Genomic DNA, 20,306 nt, shown 5'->3' with positions numbered 1-20,306 from the left:
TCAATTGGTTGTAGTGTATTATTTTTGATCTGTTGCTGAACTCTATTTGTTAATACTTTATCTTTTTGCACTGATATGAAATTTAACCATTTTCATTTTAAACTATCTTCCAAAAAAGTTTGGATGATACCCTTTTTTTTTTTTCTGTATTCTACAGTTGTTTTAATGAGACCAAATTTATCTGCTCTTTACTTATGTGATTGCATTTGACCTAGTATTTACTGCAGGGGAAGGTAGCTTTTTGATAATTAGTTTTGATTTTCTGTTTGCTCAGGAGTGAGATTTGATATATTTTCCTAGAAAAGTACCCATTTCATATCTTTCAAATTTGTCTGCAGAGTGTTGAGAGTGTCTATCATGATTTTTTCCCCCTGCATCTATGGTTATTTTCACTTCTTTCCTTGAATGGTTGTGCTTTCTTTTTCCTAAATTAATTAAGCTAAAAGTTTATCCATTTTATTGCTCCCCACAAATTCCTAAATTCATTTATTAATTCTATAGATTTTAATTCATTTATTTTTATTTTATCTTCAGATTCTGGTTGTTTTCATATAGTTTAATGCTTGTTTTCATTTCCTCTTCTCTAATTTTATTAATTTAAATATACAAGGCTATAAAAACTTCTTGAGCACTGTTTTAACTGTATTGTATAGGTTCTGATAATTCTAGAGTATTATTCTTGTAGGGATATTCTGTAATTTTTCAGATTTCCTTTTAATATAAGAACTGATTTTTTAAAACCTAGGTGTTAGTGACTTCTGTGGTCAATTGAGCAATTTCAGTTTTTTTGCATTACCTACACTATTTATAAACAGTTTATTTATATGTAAGTATTAATGTTATTTGTACTGTAAAAAGAAAATTTATTATTCCTATCTTTAAGAATTGAGAATTTTTTTAAAAAAATGTATCTCAAGTTGAAATCCTGGAAAAAAAATTTGAAGTGAAGATCTGTGTGCAGAAACTTTATGGGGGTAATACTTATGAATCATAACACCACAGGGAAGTAGAATGAGAGACAAGGAAAAGTTTAACAGCATTATAGTTATTTATCTTTTCAAGTCCAGAAAATTTACTAGAATATATCTAGGGCATAGCATATTAAATCAGTTTTCTCTGGTTCATTTTATGTTCTTTTAAGTCTATTTCTGAAAATTATTTTTTGGTTATACCTTTCAATATATTTGTTGTAGATTTGTTCTTTGAAGACTCCAATTATACATATATTGAATCTTTGTCATGTGATCAATAAATCCCTTTGTCATCATAATTAGAATGAAATAGTGTATAGATTATAAGAATTTAATGAGTTTGGAAAGATGTATCCATCTCTATGACTACCAACCTGCTCAAAACATATAAAATCTTCATATTCCAGAAATTTCCCTGTTGCTCTTTCTTAATCATCCCTCCAACACAAAGCAATTGTTCTCATTAATGATCGTAATTGCTTGCTGCTTTGATGATATATAAATGTAATAATATACTATGTATTTCTTACAATCCTTCATGTCTAGTTTCTTTCAGTTAACATGGCATTTAAAAAATTCATCCACATTGTTCTTTCTGTCAGTTTTTTTCTTTTAACTTACTGTGGGAGGTATAATTAAGTTGCAGTAAGTTCAACATATTTAAAGTGTATACACTCACACCCATCAAAATATTTTTTCTGAAATAACTTTCTTTTCTTTTCTATCTTGCTTAATCTGCCAGCTTGTTTTTCTTTTCCAATAGTGTCATCATTTTCCCAAGTCCTTGCTTTTATTTCTAACTTGCATTAAAAATACCTGGTACTTATTAGAAGATATTACATCATAAATATTTTTTATTCATAAGAAAATATTTTAATTTGCTCTACAGCTTCCTGGTAAAACTACTTTTCCTGTTTCTTTCCTTCATTTTTATTCTAATATATTTGTAGAGATTTTGTGCTGAATCCTTTTCCAGGACTCATTTTGAGAGTAGATTTTCCTAGACCATCTATTGATAGAAAATTATATGGCAGAGGGGCCTGAGCTATGTTCCAGGCAAGTGAAATTTTATATATAAACTTAAGGTTTTTTTGCCCTGATGAATTCCATTCCATTGTTTTTGTGCTAGGCGAGTGTGCTCTACCACTGAGCCACAACCCCAGCCCCAGCATTAAGTCTTTGGAAGTATTATTCCTCTTCAATACTTTGGAAAGAGTTTGAGAAAGACTGGTATCCATTTTTTCTAAATGTTTGGCAGTTTGCTAGGGAATCCATATGGTCCTGGGATTTCCTTCTTGGGAAGATTTTGATTACTGATTCAGTTGCTTTAATTTGCTGTTGTCTGTTCATATTGTTATTTCTTCCTGATTCAGTCTTGGTAGGTGGAATGTTATTAGGAGTTTCCAGTTCTTCTAGTTATTTAATTTCTTGGCATGTATTTGTTCACAGTATTCTCTTATGATTCTTTGTATTTTTTCTTGTATCAATTATAGTATTTCATTTTTCTATGTAATTTCATTTATTTTAGTCTTCTTTTTCTTGATTAATCTCACTAAAGATATATGTTTTCTTTTCTAAAAATCAACGCTCATTTCATTAGTCTTTTTGTAATACTTCTTAATACTTTATCTGATTTACTTCTTCTCTAAGCTTTATAATTTTCTTCTTTCTGACAGCTCTGCACTTAGTTCTTCATTTTCTGGCTCTTTGAAATAAAGTTAGGTTATTTATTTAATAATTTTCACTTAATGTAGGTGTTTTTAATCTTTATAAAGCTTTTGCTACATTCCTTATATTTGGTATGTTGTGTTTCTATTTTCTTTTGCCTCAATTTATCATTTCCCTTTTGATTTCTTCTTTGAATTAAATTGTTCAGGTGTGTATATTTAATTTGTAGATGAGTGAATTTTCCAGTTTTCCTCCTGTTATTGATTTGTAGTTTTATACTATTGTGGTCAGAAAAGAAAAGTGATATGATTTCAATCTTCCTAAGATCTCTTTTGTGGCTTAACATCCAAACTATCTTGGAAAAAATTCTACATTCACTTGAGGAGAATGTGTACTCTCCTGCTTTTGGCTGTTAGGACCATTTGATCTATAGTATTGTTCAAATCTACTGATTTGTTATAGTTTTTCTGTCAGGGAAGGGGGTACTAAACTACTCTGAATATTACTGTATTACTACTTATTTCCCCTTTCAGTTTTGACAGTGACAGTATTTATATTTTAAGTGTTCCAGACTTTGGTGCATATTTATAATCATTATATCTTCTTGATGAATTGATCCCTCTACCATGATATGACCTTCATTTTCTCTTTTGACTGTGTATTACTTAAAGTTTGTCTGCTATACATATAGCCATGTGTGCTCTCTTTTGATCACCAATGTATGGACATCTTTTTCCATTCCTTCACTTTCAACATATGTGTCTCTTTAAACCTAAAGGGAGTGTCTTATAGGAAGCACATTGCCAGATCTTAATTTTTATCCACTCAGTCACTTAATATCTTTGGATTGAGAAGTTTAGTCTATTTACATTTAAGAACTACTATTTCCATTTTGTTGTGGTTTTTATGACTGTAGTTTTTTCATTCTTTCTTCCTCTCTTGTTGTCTGTCCTTATAATTTGATAACTTTGTTGCTGCATGCTTTGATTATTTACTTTTAATCATTTGTATGTCTAGTTCAGATTTTTCCTTTGTCAACACCATGAGGCTTACATAAAATATCTAATAGTTATAACTTTCTATTTTAAGCTGTTAATTTTGATTGGATACAAAATATCAACACTTCACACTTTTCCTCCCTTCATATTTTAGATGATTTGCTACAATTTGTATTTTTATATTGTATATCTAATATCAAATTATTGTCATGACAGGTTTTTAATAATTTTTAAAAACATGTAAGACTTAACAGTGCTCTTTGTAACACTATTATAATAGTAGAGAATTTTGACTCAAAGTCTAGGTTTAGTTTTACTAATTAGAGTTCTTTTGTTTTAGCCTGAAGAATTCTCTTCAGAGTTCTTTGGAAGGCATGTCTAGTGGCCATAAAAACTCTCCACTTTTGTTTGGTAAAATGTTTCCCTCTCCCTCAGCTTTGCTGACTAGAATATTCTTGATTGGCAGCTGATTTTTTAAAATATTTGAAATATATCATCCCATGTTCTCCTGAATTACAAAGTTTCTGCTGAGAAATCCTCTGGTAGTCTTTTGGGGCTCCCTTTCTTATCATTGCTCCCTTAAATGTGGTGAGTTACTTTATTTCTAGATTCTTTCAAAATTTTCTCTTTGTTTTTGAATTTTCACAATTTAATTATAAGTTTCCTATTGTAGACTTTTCATGTTCAATATTCTGGGGACTTCTGGATCTCGTGAAACTGCATGTCACTTTCTCCAAATTTTGAGTTTTTTTGTCATTTTATTTTATTTCTTTGAATAGACTTTATATCACTTTTTCTCTCTCTTTCCTTTCTAAAATGCCTACAATGTATATATTGTTTCGTGGTGTAATGGTTTCTTATAAGTCCTATGGTTTTCTTCACTATTTTTCATTGTTTTCTCTTTGCTCCTGACTGAATAATTTCAAATGATACACCTCTGATTTTACTGAATCTCATTTATGCTTGATCAAGTTTGCTATTGAAATTCCCTATTGAATTTATCAGTTCAGTCTCAGTATTTTTGTTTGCTATTTCCTTGCTGAACTTCACATTTTGCTGATGCATTGTTTTTCTAATTTCATCTAGTTATTACTCAACTTCTTTAAGAGGACTATGTATGAATTGTTATTAGGTTGATAGATCTCCATTTCCTTAGGGTGAGTCATTGAAGTTTACTAAATTTCTTCAATGGTGTCATATTATCCTAATTCTTCTCAATCATATTTCCTTACATCGGTGTTCTCACATTTTACAGAGTAGCCACTGCTTCAACACTTACAGATTGGTTTTGGCAGAAAGAGGCCAACTTTTAGGTCTAGATTGGCCAGCAGGCACCCATGAATAGGCAGTGCTCATTGTCAGGTTCTCTATTTGGGCAGGAGTGCTGCCCACACTCTGAGGTTGGGAGGAGCTGCTGTCTGGGATGCAGTCAGGCTGAGTTGCCTGCTGAGCTCCATGACTGGCCCTAATCAGGCAGGGTCACAGGCTACACTCCTAAGCCATGGTATGCTAAAAGTTAAAATGTGTAATTGGAGAGGGCTGCAGGCTAATCTCCAAATTTGAACCTTGTTTGGGAAGTGATCAAGGGATTTTGCTAACTGAAATCCATGTTCAGGTGGGGCTACACTGAGCCCTATGATCACAAAGAGCCAGCCACAAGTTGTACCGGGTGGTTGGGTGGAGTTACTGGGTGTGTTCCTGCCTGGATGGAGTTGCTGGCTTTAATTTATTCATGTTTAGTCAGGGTTTCTACCAATCACCCTGGTCAGGGTGGCCACAGGTTTTGTTGCTTATTTGAGTGGGGCTGCAGGCTGAGCACTACCATCATGTGGGATCACTGGTTGTGTTCTGTGGTTTGGGAAGGTTGATGGCTGGGCTCTTTGCTCAAGTTTGGACTAAGTTGTGCTCATAAAATGGGCATGACTCTGGGATGGGCTGCACAGGCATGTAGTATGGCTAGCTGGGCTCCCTGGTTGGTTGAAGCCCAGGCTGTATGGTGTAGTTGAGCAAAAATACCAGCTTGGCCTTCTGCCAAGGTAGGACTTTATCAAATATCAAATTATAAAGAAAAATGCATTACGTACACATTTTAAGATTCCTATGAATTCCTCCCTGATTCCATTTTTTATTTATTTTGCAAATATTTTGATTTGAAAGTGAAGTTTTGGCTAAATTTCAAAGGTTGAAATTCTCACTATTCATTTTGAACCATTCATGAGCTCACTTATTATTTCTTCTAACTCTAAATCATACAGAGAAGTTTAGGATGTCTAAGTGGATAAATTTTAGCCACTTATTTTATTAAATCAAAGTTATGTCGTATATATAATAAATAGCCAAAATGACTTTTGCTTTTTGAACTTAGTAGCTTAAGATGCAAATGGCTTCTGTGCATATTCCAGATGGATTTGAAGAGTTACATTTTATCTATTTGAACTATTGATTTCTGAGTACAGTAGATTAAATATACTATATCATAGTAAATATATCTATGGATTCACCAATTTCTTTTTATATTGGTATCAAGTTTTGTTTAACATGTTTTTAGGGTCATAAGGATTTATGACTTTTACATTTTCTTTGCATACTATGCATTATAATCAATATGAAATATCCCCCCTTTTTTTGTCCCTTCTAATGATTAAAAATGGTCCCAACATTAAAGACATTTTCAAAATAAGAATATTTTCTTAGATGTACATTTCTACCTATAGGTCACTCATTTATAATTTATAAATCTTTATAAATTATTGCAAGCAACCAGAAGTGGTTCACGAAACACAAAGTAAACTATTCCATTTTCATCTTATTATGTTTAGTATTCCAGCATTTTTAAATTTAATTTTTGAGTCTTTATCAGGGAGCTTCTTTGTCTGTGTTAGCTAGCTACTTACAATCTTGAGTTACATTCAATTATTAAGGATTGATTGGACTTTTTTTTTAAGTAAGATTAGATTGTGAGAAGGTAAGAATTTGCTACTCAAATACTTTAGAGTCATCATTATCATCATCGTTTCCTGAAGAATTAATGTATGTAATAATTTTATTTTAATTATAAAGAACAAGGGTTTCGGATCATTGTTCTAGAAGTCTACGGTTAAGACGCTGCAATGGGTGATGGTCTTTCTGCAGAATCCCAAGGTAGTGTATGGCCTTACATAGCAAGAGTTAGGGAGTACACAAGTATTATGTGTGTGTTTTTACAGCTTTTCAAACAGTTTTATTGTGATATAATAAGATAATATATTTTATTAAGAACCTTTCTCTGAAAAGATCTGTAATTTTCCTTTTTTAACATAATGATAAAAGAGTTAATTCAAGTTCAAGTATATCACAGAACTGTTTAGAAATCATAATTTAAGAAACTAGATCTATGCCAAAGAATGAACAATTGTATATGTGAAAATAAAATTGTAATGCTCCATAAATGTTTATAATAAAGAAGCAAGATATTTATATGCCCAAAATATCAGACTAAATCTCATCAAAGCAAGTACACATTGATAATGAAACCACTTATGCTTCTAGCTAAATATTGTTCGTTGGCTGTTATGTATTTTGTAGTTAACAAAAAAAAGAAAAACATGGAGAAGATGGAGTTTGGCATATGACTATTACATACAAGCACATTAAGTAGCCTATATATTAAGGCTGAGTCAAACTGAGCAAATACTTCTAGAAATTTCCCTAGTGCGTTTTATTCAGTTATTAGGAGAATTCAAAGCCTCAGATCTGCCACATATATCCAGCCCAGATGCTCAAAACACTTGATTTCACCCCAGGGCAACATTCTGTATTCAAGACTAGATCTAGAACAGATGGCTACACCACCTCTTCTATAATCTGGTTGTGCCCTATGAATAAATGAAAAGACTAAAGGGAACATACATTCCACAACAGGGCCAGAACAAACATTAGTACTATTAATACTACTAATAATATTTATTAAGTACTTTTGTGTATATGATACCCTAATAAGCTCTGTATAGAATGAGTTCTGATAATTATAATTGTTCTATGTAAGAACAATGTAAATTCATTAATATATTCATTAAGGAATGTGCACAGTTCTTGTTCTTGTAGAGTTTTCAATATGAGCAGTAGCTATGCGTATAGGACCATTCTTGAAGCAGATATAAGATAAATACCTCAAGAATTTAATAAGCCAATTTAGGTGCCCATACTATGAAGAAAACAAATAGTAATATTCCTGGCCTCAAATTGGCTATAACCTACTTGAAACAAAAAGAAAAATATAAGAGTTTACATATGTTAATTTATGAGTTACACATAAAAATGTTCAGAAAATAAATAAGAACAATTCTACTTTATTACAACAGCACTAATAAAAAGATAATTAATATTTAGTTCTTTTGCTATATTAGGCACTCTTCTCATTGTTTATGATAACTTATTTAAATCCTAACCACAGATATGTTCCATTATTACAATCATTTTATAGATGGGGAAACTGGATGCAGATGATAAAGTCACTTGCCTGAGATCACACAGCTAGTAAGTGGCAGAGTTGAGTTCTATCCTCTTAAGCACAGAGTTAAAGGGGTTGTTCATGTAAGAGGAAGACACTGAGCTAAATCTGAAAGGAGAAAGCAAAGGGGGAGAGAGGGGAGGGCATTTTGAGTGAAAAGCAGAACTTGAGCAAAGGCAGAGAAATAAGTCCAATATGGGCAAAAGTTAGAGAGAAGTGGGGAAGATTAGATTCTAGGCAGAATAGTGTTCAATTGTGGAAAATCTTAACTCTTTATAATAAAAAGTGGAAGCTTGGATCTTATGTAACTAATGCAACAGGATTTAGGAAGTTACTGATGGTATGTTTCTTCAGATGGTGACTCCTAAGCAATTCTTCTGGTCCTAGGGTCATCCACATAAGGAACAGAAAGATGCTGATCAGCCCTTTCTAACACCCAATCAACCAGTCTTTGCCAAAATTTATGGGTTTGGTATTAATTTGTTAGTGGCCCTTGATTAGAAAAATGAATAAAACAGTGAAAGTGGCACTAGTGTCAACTGCACGTGGCCCTAAAACACAGCTAAGAAAAATTTATGTCAAATTACCATTAGAAGTTATGAGTTGTAAACACTGTTACCATAATGCCAAACTGGTGAATATTTTGTTATATAGATTCAATTGTTAAAAAAAATTAAGGCGGTGTTTCTAAAACTGTTTATATATATAATAATCACACAGTTAACTTATAAAATGCAGCTTACTGGATCCAACCCTAAGCTGAATACAAAACAGAAAAACAAAATTCATGAAACTAACAGTCATAATAAAAATGGTACTACATTATGAGTAAAATAGTGGCAACATTCAATGAGAATATACATCATAACCAAGCATTTGGAAGAAAATGATTTTAAATTAGGAAAAGGTAAAGTACATTTACTAAAATTAATGCTTTGCAATTATTCAGCATCCTCTGAGGGAGGTATTGTCTTGACTTCATACCAAGGTTTTAATGAAACCTTCATTAAAAGAGAGAAAATGTTTTATTTCATTTATTTTGTAGATATTTATTTATTTATTTATTTAATTTTTAAAAATTATTTATTTTTTAGTTGTAAGTGGACACAATATCTTTACTTTATTTATTTATTTTTATGTGGTGCTGAGAATGGAACCCAGGGCATGTGCCAGGTGAGTGCTCTACCACTGAGCCACAATCCCAGCCCCAAATGCCACAATTTCATTCTTCTTTATGGCTGAGTAAAACTCCACTGTGTATATATACCATATTTTTTTGATCCATTCATCTGTTGATGGGCATCTGGTTGATTCCACAACTTGGCTTTTGTGACTTGTGCTGCTACAAACATTGAAGTGGCTATATCACTACAGTATGCTGATTTTAGTTCTTTTGGAGAAATACCAAGGAATGGGATAGCTAGGTTATATGGTGGTTCCATACCTATCTTTTTGAGGAATCTCCACACTACTTTCCAGAGTGGTCATTATAAAATTCATTACCCCTACTTATTGTAGTAATAAGTAGGATCTGAGAAATAGAAACATAGGATAAGCAAGATCTTATATTGGGATGGGGAAGGAAAAGTGTGGTGTATGAATTTCTATTTCTAGTCTGCCTATATATTTGTTCTTTTTTAATTTTTTTTTATTGGTTGTTCAAAACATTACAAAGCTCTTGACATATGTTTCATACATTAGATTCAAGTTGGTTATGAACTCCCATTTTTACCCCAAAATCAATAAATGGGATTTACTTAAACTGAAAAGTTTTTTCTCAGCAAGAGAAACAATAAGAGAGGTAAATAGGGAGCCTACATCATGGGAACAAATTTTTACTCCTCACACCTCAGACAGAGCCCTAATATCCAGAGTATACAAAGAACTCAAAAAATTAAACAATAAGAAAACAAATAACCCAATCAACAAATGGGCCAAAGACCTGAATAGACACTTCTCAGAGGAGGACATACAATCAATCAACAAGTACATGAAAAAATGCTCACCATCTCTAGCAGTCAGAGAAATGCAAATCAAAACCACCCTAAGATACCATCTCACTCCAGTAAGATTGGCAGCCATTATGAAGTCAAACAACAACAAGTGCTGGAGAGGATGTGGGGAAAAGGGTACTCTTGTACATTGCTGGTGGGACTGCAAACTAGTGCGGCCAATTTGGAAAGCAGTATGGAGATTCCTGGGAAAACTGGGAATGGATCCACCATTTGACCCAGCTATTGCCCTTCTCGGACTATTCCCTGAAGACCTTAAAAGAGCTTACTACAGGGATACTGCCACATCGATGTTCATAGCGGCACAATTCACAATTGCTAGACTGTGGAACCAACCCAGATGCCCTTCAATAGATGAATGGATAAAAAAAATGTGGCATTTATACACCATGGAATATTACGCAGCACTAAAAAATGACAAAATCATGGATTTTGCAGGGAAATGGATGGCACTAGAGCAGATTATGCTTAGTGAAGCTAGCCAATCCCTAAAAAACAAATACCAAATGTCTTCTTTGATATAATGAGAACAACCAAGAACAGAGCAGGGAGGAAGAGCAGGAAGAAAAGATCAACATTAAACAGATACACTAGGTGGGAGGGAAAGGGAGAGAAAAGGGAAATTGCATGGTAATGGAGGGAGACCCTCATTGTTATATAAAATCACACATAAGAGGTTGCGAGGGGAACGGGTAAATAAACAAGGAGAGAAATGAAATACAGTAGATGGGGTAGAGAGAGAAGATGGGAGGGGAGGGGAGGGGGGATAGTAGAGGATAGGAAAGGTAGCAGAATACAACAGTTACTAATAGGGCATTATGTAAAAATGTGGATGTGTAACAGATGTTATTTTGTAGATATTTTTTTAAATAAGAAAACTCCCCAAAGTATTTCTGACTTTCAAAGAAGCAAAGTAAGGGATTTCCTTAGGCTCAGTGGCACACAATGTTGTAGGTGCCTGTTTTTAGGGGAATGAAGAATATAACATTATAAATAATGCCAGTTATTTGCTAACTAATATGCAATCCATAAGCCCAGAATGTTATTACTTATAAATGAGATCAATAGTAAAGGACATTTTAAAATATTCTAATACATATTGAGCTGAATATCTTTTCAATTGAATGCTTTAAGAGATGCCCAACTACTGACCACCTAGAAAGAGACTAAGAAAAGAACTAATTTGAGAACACAAACATGAATGTATCTAGAATTATATACTTTATATTTAATATGTATTTTTACAGCAAGGTCTTAGTGAGTGGTTCAAATGGTGTTAGGTCTTTTAGGAAAGAAGACATTAAATGGTAATGTCATTTTACTCTATAAGGGGACAGTTAAAAGATTCTATAAATTGAAAACATTTTACATGTATAAATATGTAGATACTACTAGTATATGACTACTTTTAATAATACATGCCATCTGAAGAAAAAAGGGCAGGGAACTCAGTCTCATCAAAGATTGGGGGAAAAAAGAATACTGAGGTTTGGGAGAAAAGAGAAGAAAGGAAATAATAAATTTCTTACTATCAATTGTTTTGTTCTTACTTTTATGGAGCAAAAGTACTATCATTAAAATTTCACATTCCTAATGAAAACTCAATTAGATTAGATAGTGATCATTATTGTGTTCTCATTCTTTGCAAAGCACTGAAGGCTGCTGTAATGATAAAACATTAATAAAATATTGTCCCAGCTATAAAGCAACTCATCATGGTCTATCTAGTGGCAAGATTTGCTTAATGACAATACAAAAAGGAATAAAGACACTGAACAGAATTTAAACAGTTCACAGAAAAATTAAAAGAAGCACAACAATTGCAGACCACTAGCTCTTAGTATTAATTTTGTAGCTGGAGCTGTTTCTCTTCAGCCTCACCAGAAGACTGAGGGAAGAATACTGTTAACTATATGGGATCAAAGTACAGACCAGAAGTCTCAAAGTTCCTTATAAAAACTTCAAACAAACAAACTATCTTTTAAGCTCCATATCTGCTCCTACTCCACCATTTGAAGATTTGGTGGTTTCTTGAGTAGCCAATTCCTAAGCTTTTCTGGAGTTCTTCACTTTTTTAGGTAATTTCTAAATGGTACACCCTCTGCCATCATTTATCTTGCAGGCACTTAAGTAGTCTTCTCTTTTGTCTGCCAAGTCCTCTATTTATTCCATATGTTGAAGTTTGTATACTGGACTTAAGATGGCCCCTAGCTTCAATGAACATGATGTTTCTGTTTGTTGTCCTTGTTTGGGTTATTTTTAAAATGAAACTAGAGTGGAAATGACTTAATTTTTTTATATCAAATCTATCTTGATTACTACAATTTTGTTACTAAATTGAAATTAAGAAAAATATGAACAGGAGTGGAATTTTTGGATTTTTTGCTATTGAAGATTGAACAACCCAGATTCACTTAATGACTAAGCCACATCCCCAGACCCTTCTTCTTTTTGATTTTGAGACAGGGTTTCAATAAGTTGCTTAGGGTCTCACTAAGTTACTGAGACTGGTCTCAAACTTGCAAACCTTCTGTCTCAGCCTCCTTAGCGCTGCCACCAAGCTTGGCCACAGTGAAAAATTTTAAATTAAAACTATAAAAATAAATCTTTCACAGACACAATTTTGAACAATGGAACACATAGAGGAGGATGTTTGTGGGTTAGAAAAGCGGGAAGTAACTTTACAGTTTTATTTCAATCATCTGAAGTAGTCTGCCTGAAGTAAAGTACAAAGTTACTAAACCACAAATGATTCAAACCTTCACAAATATGGTGAACTCTTCAACTTTCTCATTGGCTAATAGCAATTTCTTCTGTGCAGCTTCCAGAACCTGCTCACTTTGTAGTGCTAATCCTTGAAGTTGTTTAGATGCTGCTGTTTCAATTTCTGCCATTGCTGATTCAGTCTCATTTATTTTTGAGATCAGGAAAGTAAGCTTGAGATCCTGCAAAAATCAGTAATCATAAAATAAAAAACATTTTTTCATGAATAAATTTGGAACAGAACAGTTATACAAGTCAGACACGAAACAATTTTATTACTTCATATATTATTTATTTTCATTTGGTAAAATTAGTGGTTGTTTTTGTTTATTTTCACTAATAAAGCATTATATTTAATGTTTAGTAAATTCTTGGTATGTGTTATACAGATACGATATTCTTTGCAGTTATATGAAATTTTTCACTATCTCATGATAGTTTGGGGAGATAAAAGTGACAATGTTAAAAATGAAAAAGACATCATTGTATTCCATACCTAGACTAAAATGTCCTAAAAGCATACCTTTTTTTCTAACTCCTCTTTAGTTTTCTGATACATCTGTTCATACTGTGACTTTTCTTTTACAGCAACATTAAGTCTCTGCTTTAGTGAATCAATTGATACCTTCTTATTGGAACATTCTTCAGTTAATGTCTTTACCTACAGTAAAAGTACAAAGATAATTATCCTTGGTAAAGTTATTCTAGTACAATACTATATTTGTTTAATCAGAAACTAAATGAATGAATGAATGAGTCCACTTATATTTATTGTCTCATGAAATAGTATCGAATTCAAGAATTATACTTGCAGAACTCATTAGCAAAACTAACAATTCTTAAACCAATAACAAAAATCAAAATCATATAAAAATGTAAAAATATATATAATGGAATACTAAATAAAAACATATTTATTATATATTTCAGAGAATAACAGGAGAAATAGTTTTTCTTTTTCAATTTAATGCCACTAAAGATAAATGATTACTCATTCAAAGATTGTAAAGAGGTCTATCTGAAATGATTACTGAAGATAAAAATTTAGCAAAATTCAAAGGATAACAGTGAAAACCTGTAAAAATTATCCTTTATGTGGGTGATGAAGAAACAGAAATAAAATCCACATGCATTTTTCATGTTCATGTAAAATTTTCTCTCTTAAATCATATGAACTGCTAGATACTTAGATTTTCAACTTCAACAAGGAAAGTAAAGGAGATGCTCCTTCTGTAGTGAATAACATTCAGTGAAAGCCAAAGCAAAGACTGCTTTATGAATTGTGCAAATACCACCTTTTTTGTTTTTGAAACAAACTCTTTCTAGTTTCAGGTCACATATAACTATTTAAAATAAAACTACCTCCCAATATGTGTTGAATTAATTATACAGGGTAAAATGTATACTTTGGAAAGATCTTCTGATAGTTATTGGTTATCAATTTCTCAAAAAATTCAGAAATATTTATTCTATCATTATAAATTATAGTTTTAAATAAAATAAAATACTGAATGAAATATAATTATGCATTTCAGAAATATTAAAGATTTTTAAAATTTAACTTATCTTCTCATGCAATTGTTACAAACAGAAACAGAATATGTGGTTATAGTACATGTGAGATTTTGGAATCTTGAATTTTAAACATTAGTACCTTTTTTTCAAGATTTTCTAACATTTCACTAAAACTCTCATTACTTTCTGAATTAACTTTCTGTCGAAATTTCAAGTCCTCTATTAAATGTCTTTTCATGGTTATATTCCTCTCCATTCGAGACATCCTTGAAAGGAAAAAAAAAGATATTTTATCCAGAGAATAGAAAATACTTTATCTTGCATGTCACTAAGGTTATGCCTGTTAATTTTAAAATGCTATCTGATGTTAATGAAATTATAAATTAGTAAAATAAATTTCAATGAATAAAACACTGCTGTACTATATTTTAAGTAAAATCTAAAATGTGGTTGTGACTTGATTATTACAGTATAATACATATACATTAAAACAAAAGAAAGATTATTAAAATTTATAAAAACCTGGAATCATTATATTTAAATGACATTTTTGCATTGCTTAGGAAAATTGAAGCGATGCTTAAAGATGATCAAAAGTTGAACAATGTTGGGAAAAAAAATCCTATAATAAACATATAAGTCTTATAATATGCAAAGAAACTAAAATCAGGCATAATATCTTGTTATTTAATGCCATTTGAGATGGAATTCACCTATGGGTTTAGCTTAAGATAATGAAATGATAAGTATAAAATGGTAGTGTGACAACTCCTACTGTTGTTGCTACTTCTCTCCCTACCACTAATTACATTGTAAGAGTGACAATAACTAACATTTATTATTATTTACTGACTATTGTAAGTGCTTTATATATGTTAATTAATTAATTTCTTCTAAGAGCCTTATGAATTAATTCTATTAAATTGAGGCATAGAGCTAACAGGTGGAAAAGCCAAGATTCAAAGAGTATTTCTCTAGAGCCCTCACTGTTAAATTATAAGCAAGATCACCTCTTAAACTACGAATAAACTTCAATATATTTTCAGTCAAAAATACTAACTAATCTTTTTGTCTAATAGTTATTTACCTGTTAATATCACTTTGGAGTGACCTTCACCTACAATGTGATTGGCATACAAGTATGTATATGAGGTACATCTATCTCAAATTTATCTATGATGAGTGAAATTGTATGTACACATATCATCACCTATAAACTCTACTGTAGCTATAAGTGATATACAAAGAAAGGCATTTTAGTTCATTGGGAGCACTTAAAACACTTTTAAAAAATAATGATAACATAAGGGGTATCTCTCTAGTAGTTTAAACAGAAACAAAAACTTTCCTTTTTCCACATTAGCTTTATAAACTTAGACATTAAACCTACTATAAATATCCATCTATATTTTTTGTCAAACATTTGCCACATTTTAAATCTTTTTATCCATAGTCTTGAAGTCATTAATTTTCATTTACTCAAAATTATGTATGTGTAATAAGGGAAATCTAACTTTATTCTTACCCTAACTAAAAATAGTAACCAATTTGTCATTAATTATGCTATATGCAGCATTCCTTACAATTCTATCTTATATAGGTTTAAACATGAATTAAGAAAGTAAAATTCCATTATTAATGATACGTGGGTATTTTGGGGGGATGCAATGTTTAACCAATCGGACTACCACTAGGTGGCACCAAATACAATGGATAGAAATATGAAAAAAACATACTTTTCATGCATTTCCTTTATGTATTCTTCTTTTGCTAGGAGTTCAGACTTCAGAGACTTCACGTTTGATGATTGCTTAGTAAATTCATTGGTTGCATTCTAATAAAAGACAGATATACCTTTCAATCTTGATCTAATGCAAAATAAACACCATTTTCAATAATAATAAATTTGTAATAATTATGAACAATAATTGAACATTAAAAATTTTTAAGTGCTTTTATATTTTCTAATAGACACAATACTAAAATGTTTATATGGTATGCCAGAGTATAGAGGAAAACAATCATATAACAAATACAGAGTTCATGCTTCAAATATACTTATAGGAAACATGAATTATCCTAGTGAAACATAAATGTATGAGTAGGAACTTTGATGACTTAATAATATCATTTAAAATGAATGCTGGACTTACTAGAAACCTGAAATAGACTAAATATGGTCACAAATAATTTGCTGCTTTTCCCATCTAGTGGTGGGATTTATTTCTTAGGCTATTTGATCTAGTCTGGTCTATTATCAGTTTTGATCAGAAGAATTTGTCAGAAATGACGCAGCAAAGTCTTGTGGCTTTCACCCTCTTGGAATGCTTCTGTGGGATCCCTTTGCAAGAAAGACACTTTCAAGTGTCATGTGAAACAGTAAAAAGATATCCCAGTTGACAGCCAGCAGACAAAGTGATGAACCTGAGTGAAACTCTTTTGGACCTTTCAGTTAGGTAAATAAGTGTTTGGAATAGTTCTTCTACTAATTTTCTAAACTATAATAAACTGTTAGAACTATTCCTAGGTTTGGATGTTCGATTAATGGCAATTTTTTTTTATTTTAAAGTATGAAATCATTAATCACACAAGAAAAGTGAGTTAAATTCATCACACTAACTTTGAATATTACACTACCACAGCACATGTGAATTTAAAATTTGAAATAATTTAATTTTTACATGAAATTAAATCTTAATTTTTCTTAATAACCCAAAGAGCTACCTCAACATGTACCTATTTTAAATGTTACAAATTTTTATGTGTTTACCATAACCTAAATTTTTACTATATTTTGAATGTTTACAGAGATATTTACAATGTCCTGTTTCTAGGACTGCCATAATCAGGTACGACACACTAGTGAATTTACCAAATAATTGAAGCTTTTATTTAAACACTTGATTTTTTATCTTGATTTTTTTCTGAAATGATTGTTCATTCAGTTAGAAATATGAACATCCATGATTATGCTAAAATTATGTTATAAATATATATTTTCACTATATTAATTATATATGATATTAGTATATACATTATCTCTATACTATAATATAGTGATACCCTTAAGAACTAGTATAGTAAAAATACTTCTACTCCAAATGGTCCCCAACTCCTGTTTTTCTAATTCTCTATTTACCTTAACTTTTCATATTTCTTTTTTTCCTGTCAATCTGCTGCTTCTACCTTTTTGCCCAAAACAAACATCCTGCTCCTTCATATGCATATTTCTAAGTTGATGCTTTTAAAATATTTTCTGCTGACACATGAAATAAATAAACATGAAATAATGAAGTAAATAAACATCTAAAATAAAAGACAACAGATAGTAAGACAAAAGTCTGATAGTATCTTCAGTGGAATAAATTAAGTGAATTTTAAGATAGCTATTCTACTCATTTCTGTTTTTAGACTTAAGGCTATATCTTATGTGGCTGAATATGCTATACTTATGAATGAGTTCTAGAAAATAGAGGGATTACTGAATTAGGATAGATAAAATAATGCCAGCTTGATATATGCTTTTGCCAAAATCTTTAAGTCTGACAGCTATTTCATTTGATCCTCAAAAGTCCTTATGAGATAAGCAGAAAGGTATTTCTGCTTTAGAACATTAGAGTAGTTAAGTAATTTCTTTGACCAGGCTCCACAAGAAGTTAGTGGAGAGGTAATATCAGAATCCATCTTATAGGGTTAAATGAAAATTATTTGGTTAGTATTTGTAAGACACTTAGAATAGCCTACTTATAGATTGTGTAACAATAGTTTAAAAACTAATGTCCATTATTTTTAATTTATAGGCAAACTGGAAGATAGCATTGTACATGTCACAAAGAATGGTCTTTAACAATCAGAAAGTAATAAAAAATCATAAATATAAATTTAAGTATTATTTAACCCATATTGTATAAAAAACTATAAAGTAAATATAAAGAACTGATTATATATTATTCACTAAAAGGAATTTGTATATTGCTAACATTTTATTACCTATCCATATAAAGCTGGGTCTTTGAGAAAACATATATAATATGAGCAAAAATAAAGATACAGAAAATGCTTCTGAGCACTCTAATTATATTAAGTGAATTAAGGGCATTTGAAAAGTACACATAAGAAATCACAGCCAGGTGCAGTGCAGCATGCTTGCAAGTGAAGCAATTCAGAAGGCTGGGGTAGGAGAAACAAGTTCAAAGCCAACTTAGGGAGATCCTGTCCCCAAATAAAAAACAAAAAGGGCTGGGTATGTAGTTCAGTTGTAGAGCACCTCTGGGTACAATCCATTGCACTACACACGCAAAACTATATCTCTACATATTAATTGACCAAAATAAAAAAAAAATGCCATGTGGACCTTTAAGAGATTTAAGTCTAATCAACTTTCTCAACTAAGTTTAAATATATATAGATATATATCTATCTCTCTCTCTCTCTCTCTCTCTCTCTCTCTATATATATATATATATATATATATATGTATATATACATATATATATATATATCAGAAAATAAGCTACTTCTTAGATAATTACTGCATTCAAAGTTTGAGATCTGTGTTGGACTATATCGTGTTCCCCTAAAATGCATATGCTGAAGTCCTCACCTAACCCCAGGACCTCAGAATGGGACTATGTGTAGAGATAGGAACTTTAACTATATAAGATATAATATGAGGTTTTAGGGTGGGTCCTGATACAATATTACTGGTGTCTTTATAAGAAGAGGAAATTAGGAGATGGAGATGCACAAAGGGAAGATCACATGAAGACAAAGGAAGCCATCTACATGGCAAGGAGAGGCCTCAGAAAAGTTTGACCTTGGAGCTCCAGTTTCAGAACTGTGAGAAAATAAATGTTTATTTTTTAAGCTACCTCATCTGTGATATTGTTAGGGCAGCACTAACGAACAAATATATTGAAACAGAAATTTTTAGTAGCAGAGAGTATTATGTACTTAAATTTCTTTTAGGAAATTTCCATTTAAAAATATGAAACAAAATAAAATAAATATTTATCTTTTTTGTTTCTATATGCCCTGACCAGTATTCCAAGACTACAGGTTAGATAAAGACAATTAAACAAAACTGTTTTAGGTATTCTCATGTTTCACTTTTCTGACTGATACTTTCCTTCAAAACAAGATAAATATTTATATGTGGGTAAAAACTTATACTATGGAAAATTATATTGTAAATAATTTACACACGAATATTCAAGTAGCTCTATTTTCACTCAAAATTATGTTAGACCATTTGTTTCTTTTATTTTTTAATTGCTTTCAGACCATCTATAACAAGTAAAATCAAATAAATCAACTTAAAGGTATTAGCAATTTTTTAAAAAAACTGTAGAAGTCATATAGTATAGGATCTAATATTCAATTTTATCTAGGTGAAAATGACATATCAGGATCATGAACACTTCAAAAGAATCACAGAATTATGAATTAGAGTCTACGTAATATATAAGACCAAAGACTATCTCAATGATTTTATCTTCTAGTATATTAAACCTAAACACTAAAATGTTTGATTTATATATTTTATTGCACCTTTTCAAAGACAAAAGCATCTTTTAAAAGATACATGCCCCCAAACTTTCACAACTATTTTTTCTCACATTTCTAATTTTATATAAGGTATTTAAACATAAAATGTTGTTGAGGCAAGTTCTACATGTAAACATTGTCCAAGGATGGCATTTAAGAAGTATCCGAATTAATACCAGTTTTGTAAATGATTATTTCTAAGAAAGCAAAATATTTTCAAGCAAAGATGCACTCGTTTATTTTAAATTTTATCTTATTCTTAATCCTATACTAAAATATCATTTTTGGTTGAAAACAACTGAGTCTGTTCCACAATTTAATAAGTCAATATAATCTTAACAGT

General features: G+C 31.2%; 1 protein-coding gene across 2 annotated transcripts in view; it reads right to left on the bottom strand.

The window, feature by feature from the left end:
• The window catches only part of Cntln (centlein), a 291,783-nt gene that overhangs the window by 21,904 nt on the left and 249,573 nt on the right, over window positions 1-20,306 (bottom strand). For both annotated transcript variants that reach the window (XM_026397573.2, XM_026397574.2), the window contains exons 20-23: window positions 16,153-16,250; window positions 14,556-14,682; window positions 13,425-13,562; window positions 12,898-13,083 (exon numbers count right to left, since the gene is read on the bottom strand). In XM_026397573.2, coding sequence (XP_026253358.2) covers window positions 12,898-13,083; window positions 13,425-13,562; window positions 14,556-14,682; window positions 16,153-16,250 — 549 coding nt within the window. The remainder of the gene's footprint in view (window positions 1-12,897; window positions 13,084-13,424; window positions 13,563-14,555; window positions 14,683-16,152; window positions 16,251-20,306) is intronic.

This window comes from Urocitellus parryii, chromosome 4 (genome assembly GCF_045843805.1).
Source record: "Urocitellus parryii isolate mUroPar1 chromosome 4, mUroPar1.hap1, whole genome shotgun sequence".
Lineage (NCBI taxonomy): Eukaryota > Metazoa > Chordata > Mammalia > Rodentia > Sciuridae > Urocitellus > Urocitellus parryii.
This window is presented reverse-complemented; position numbering and strand designations above follow the sequence as displayed.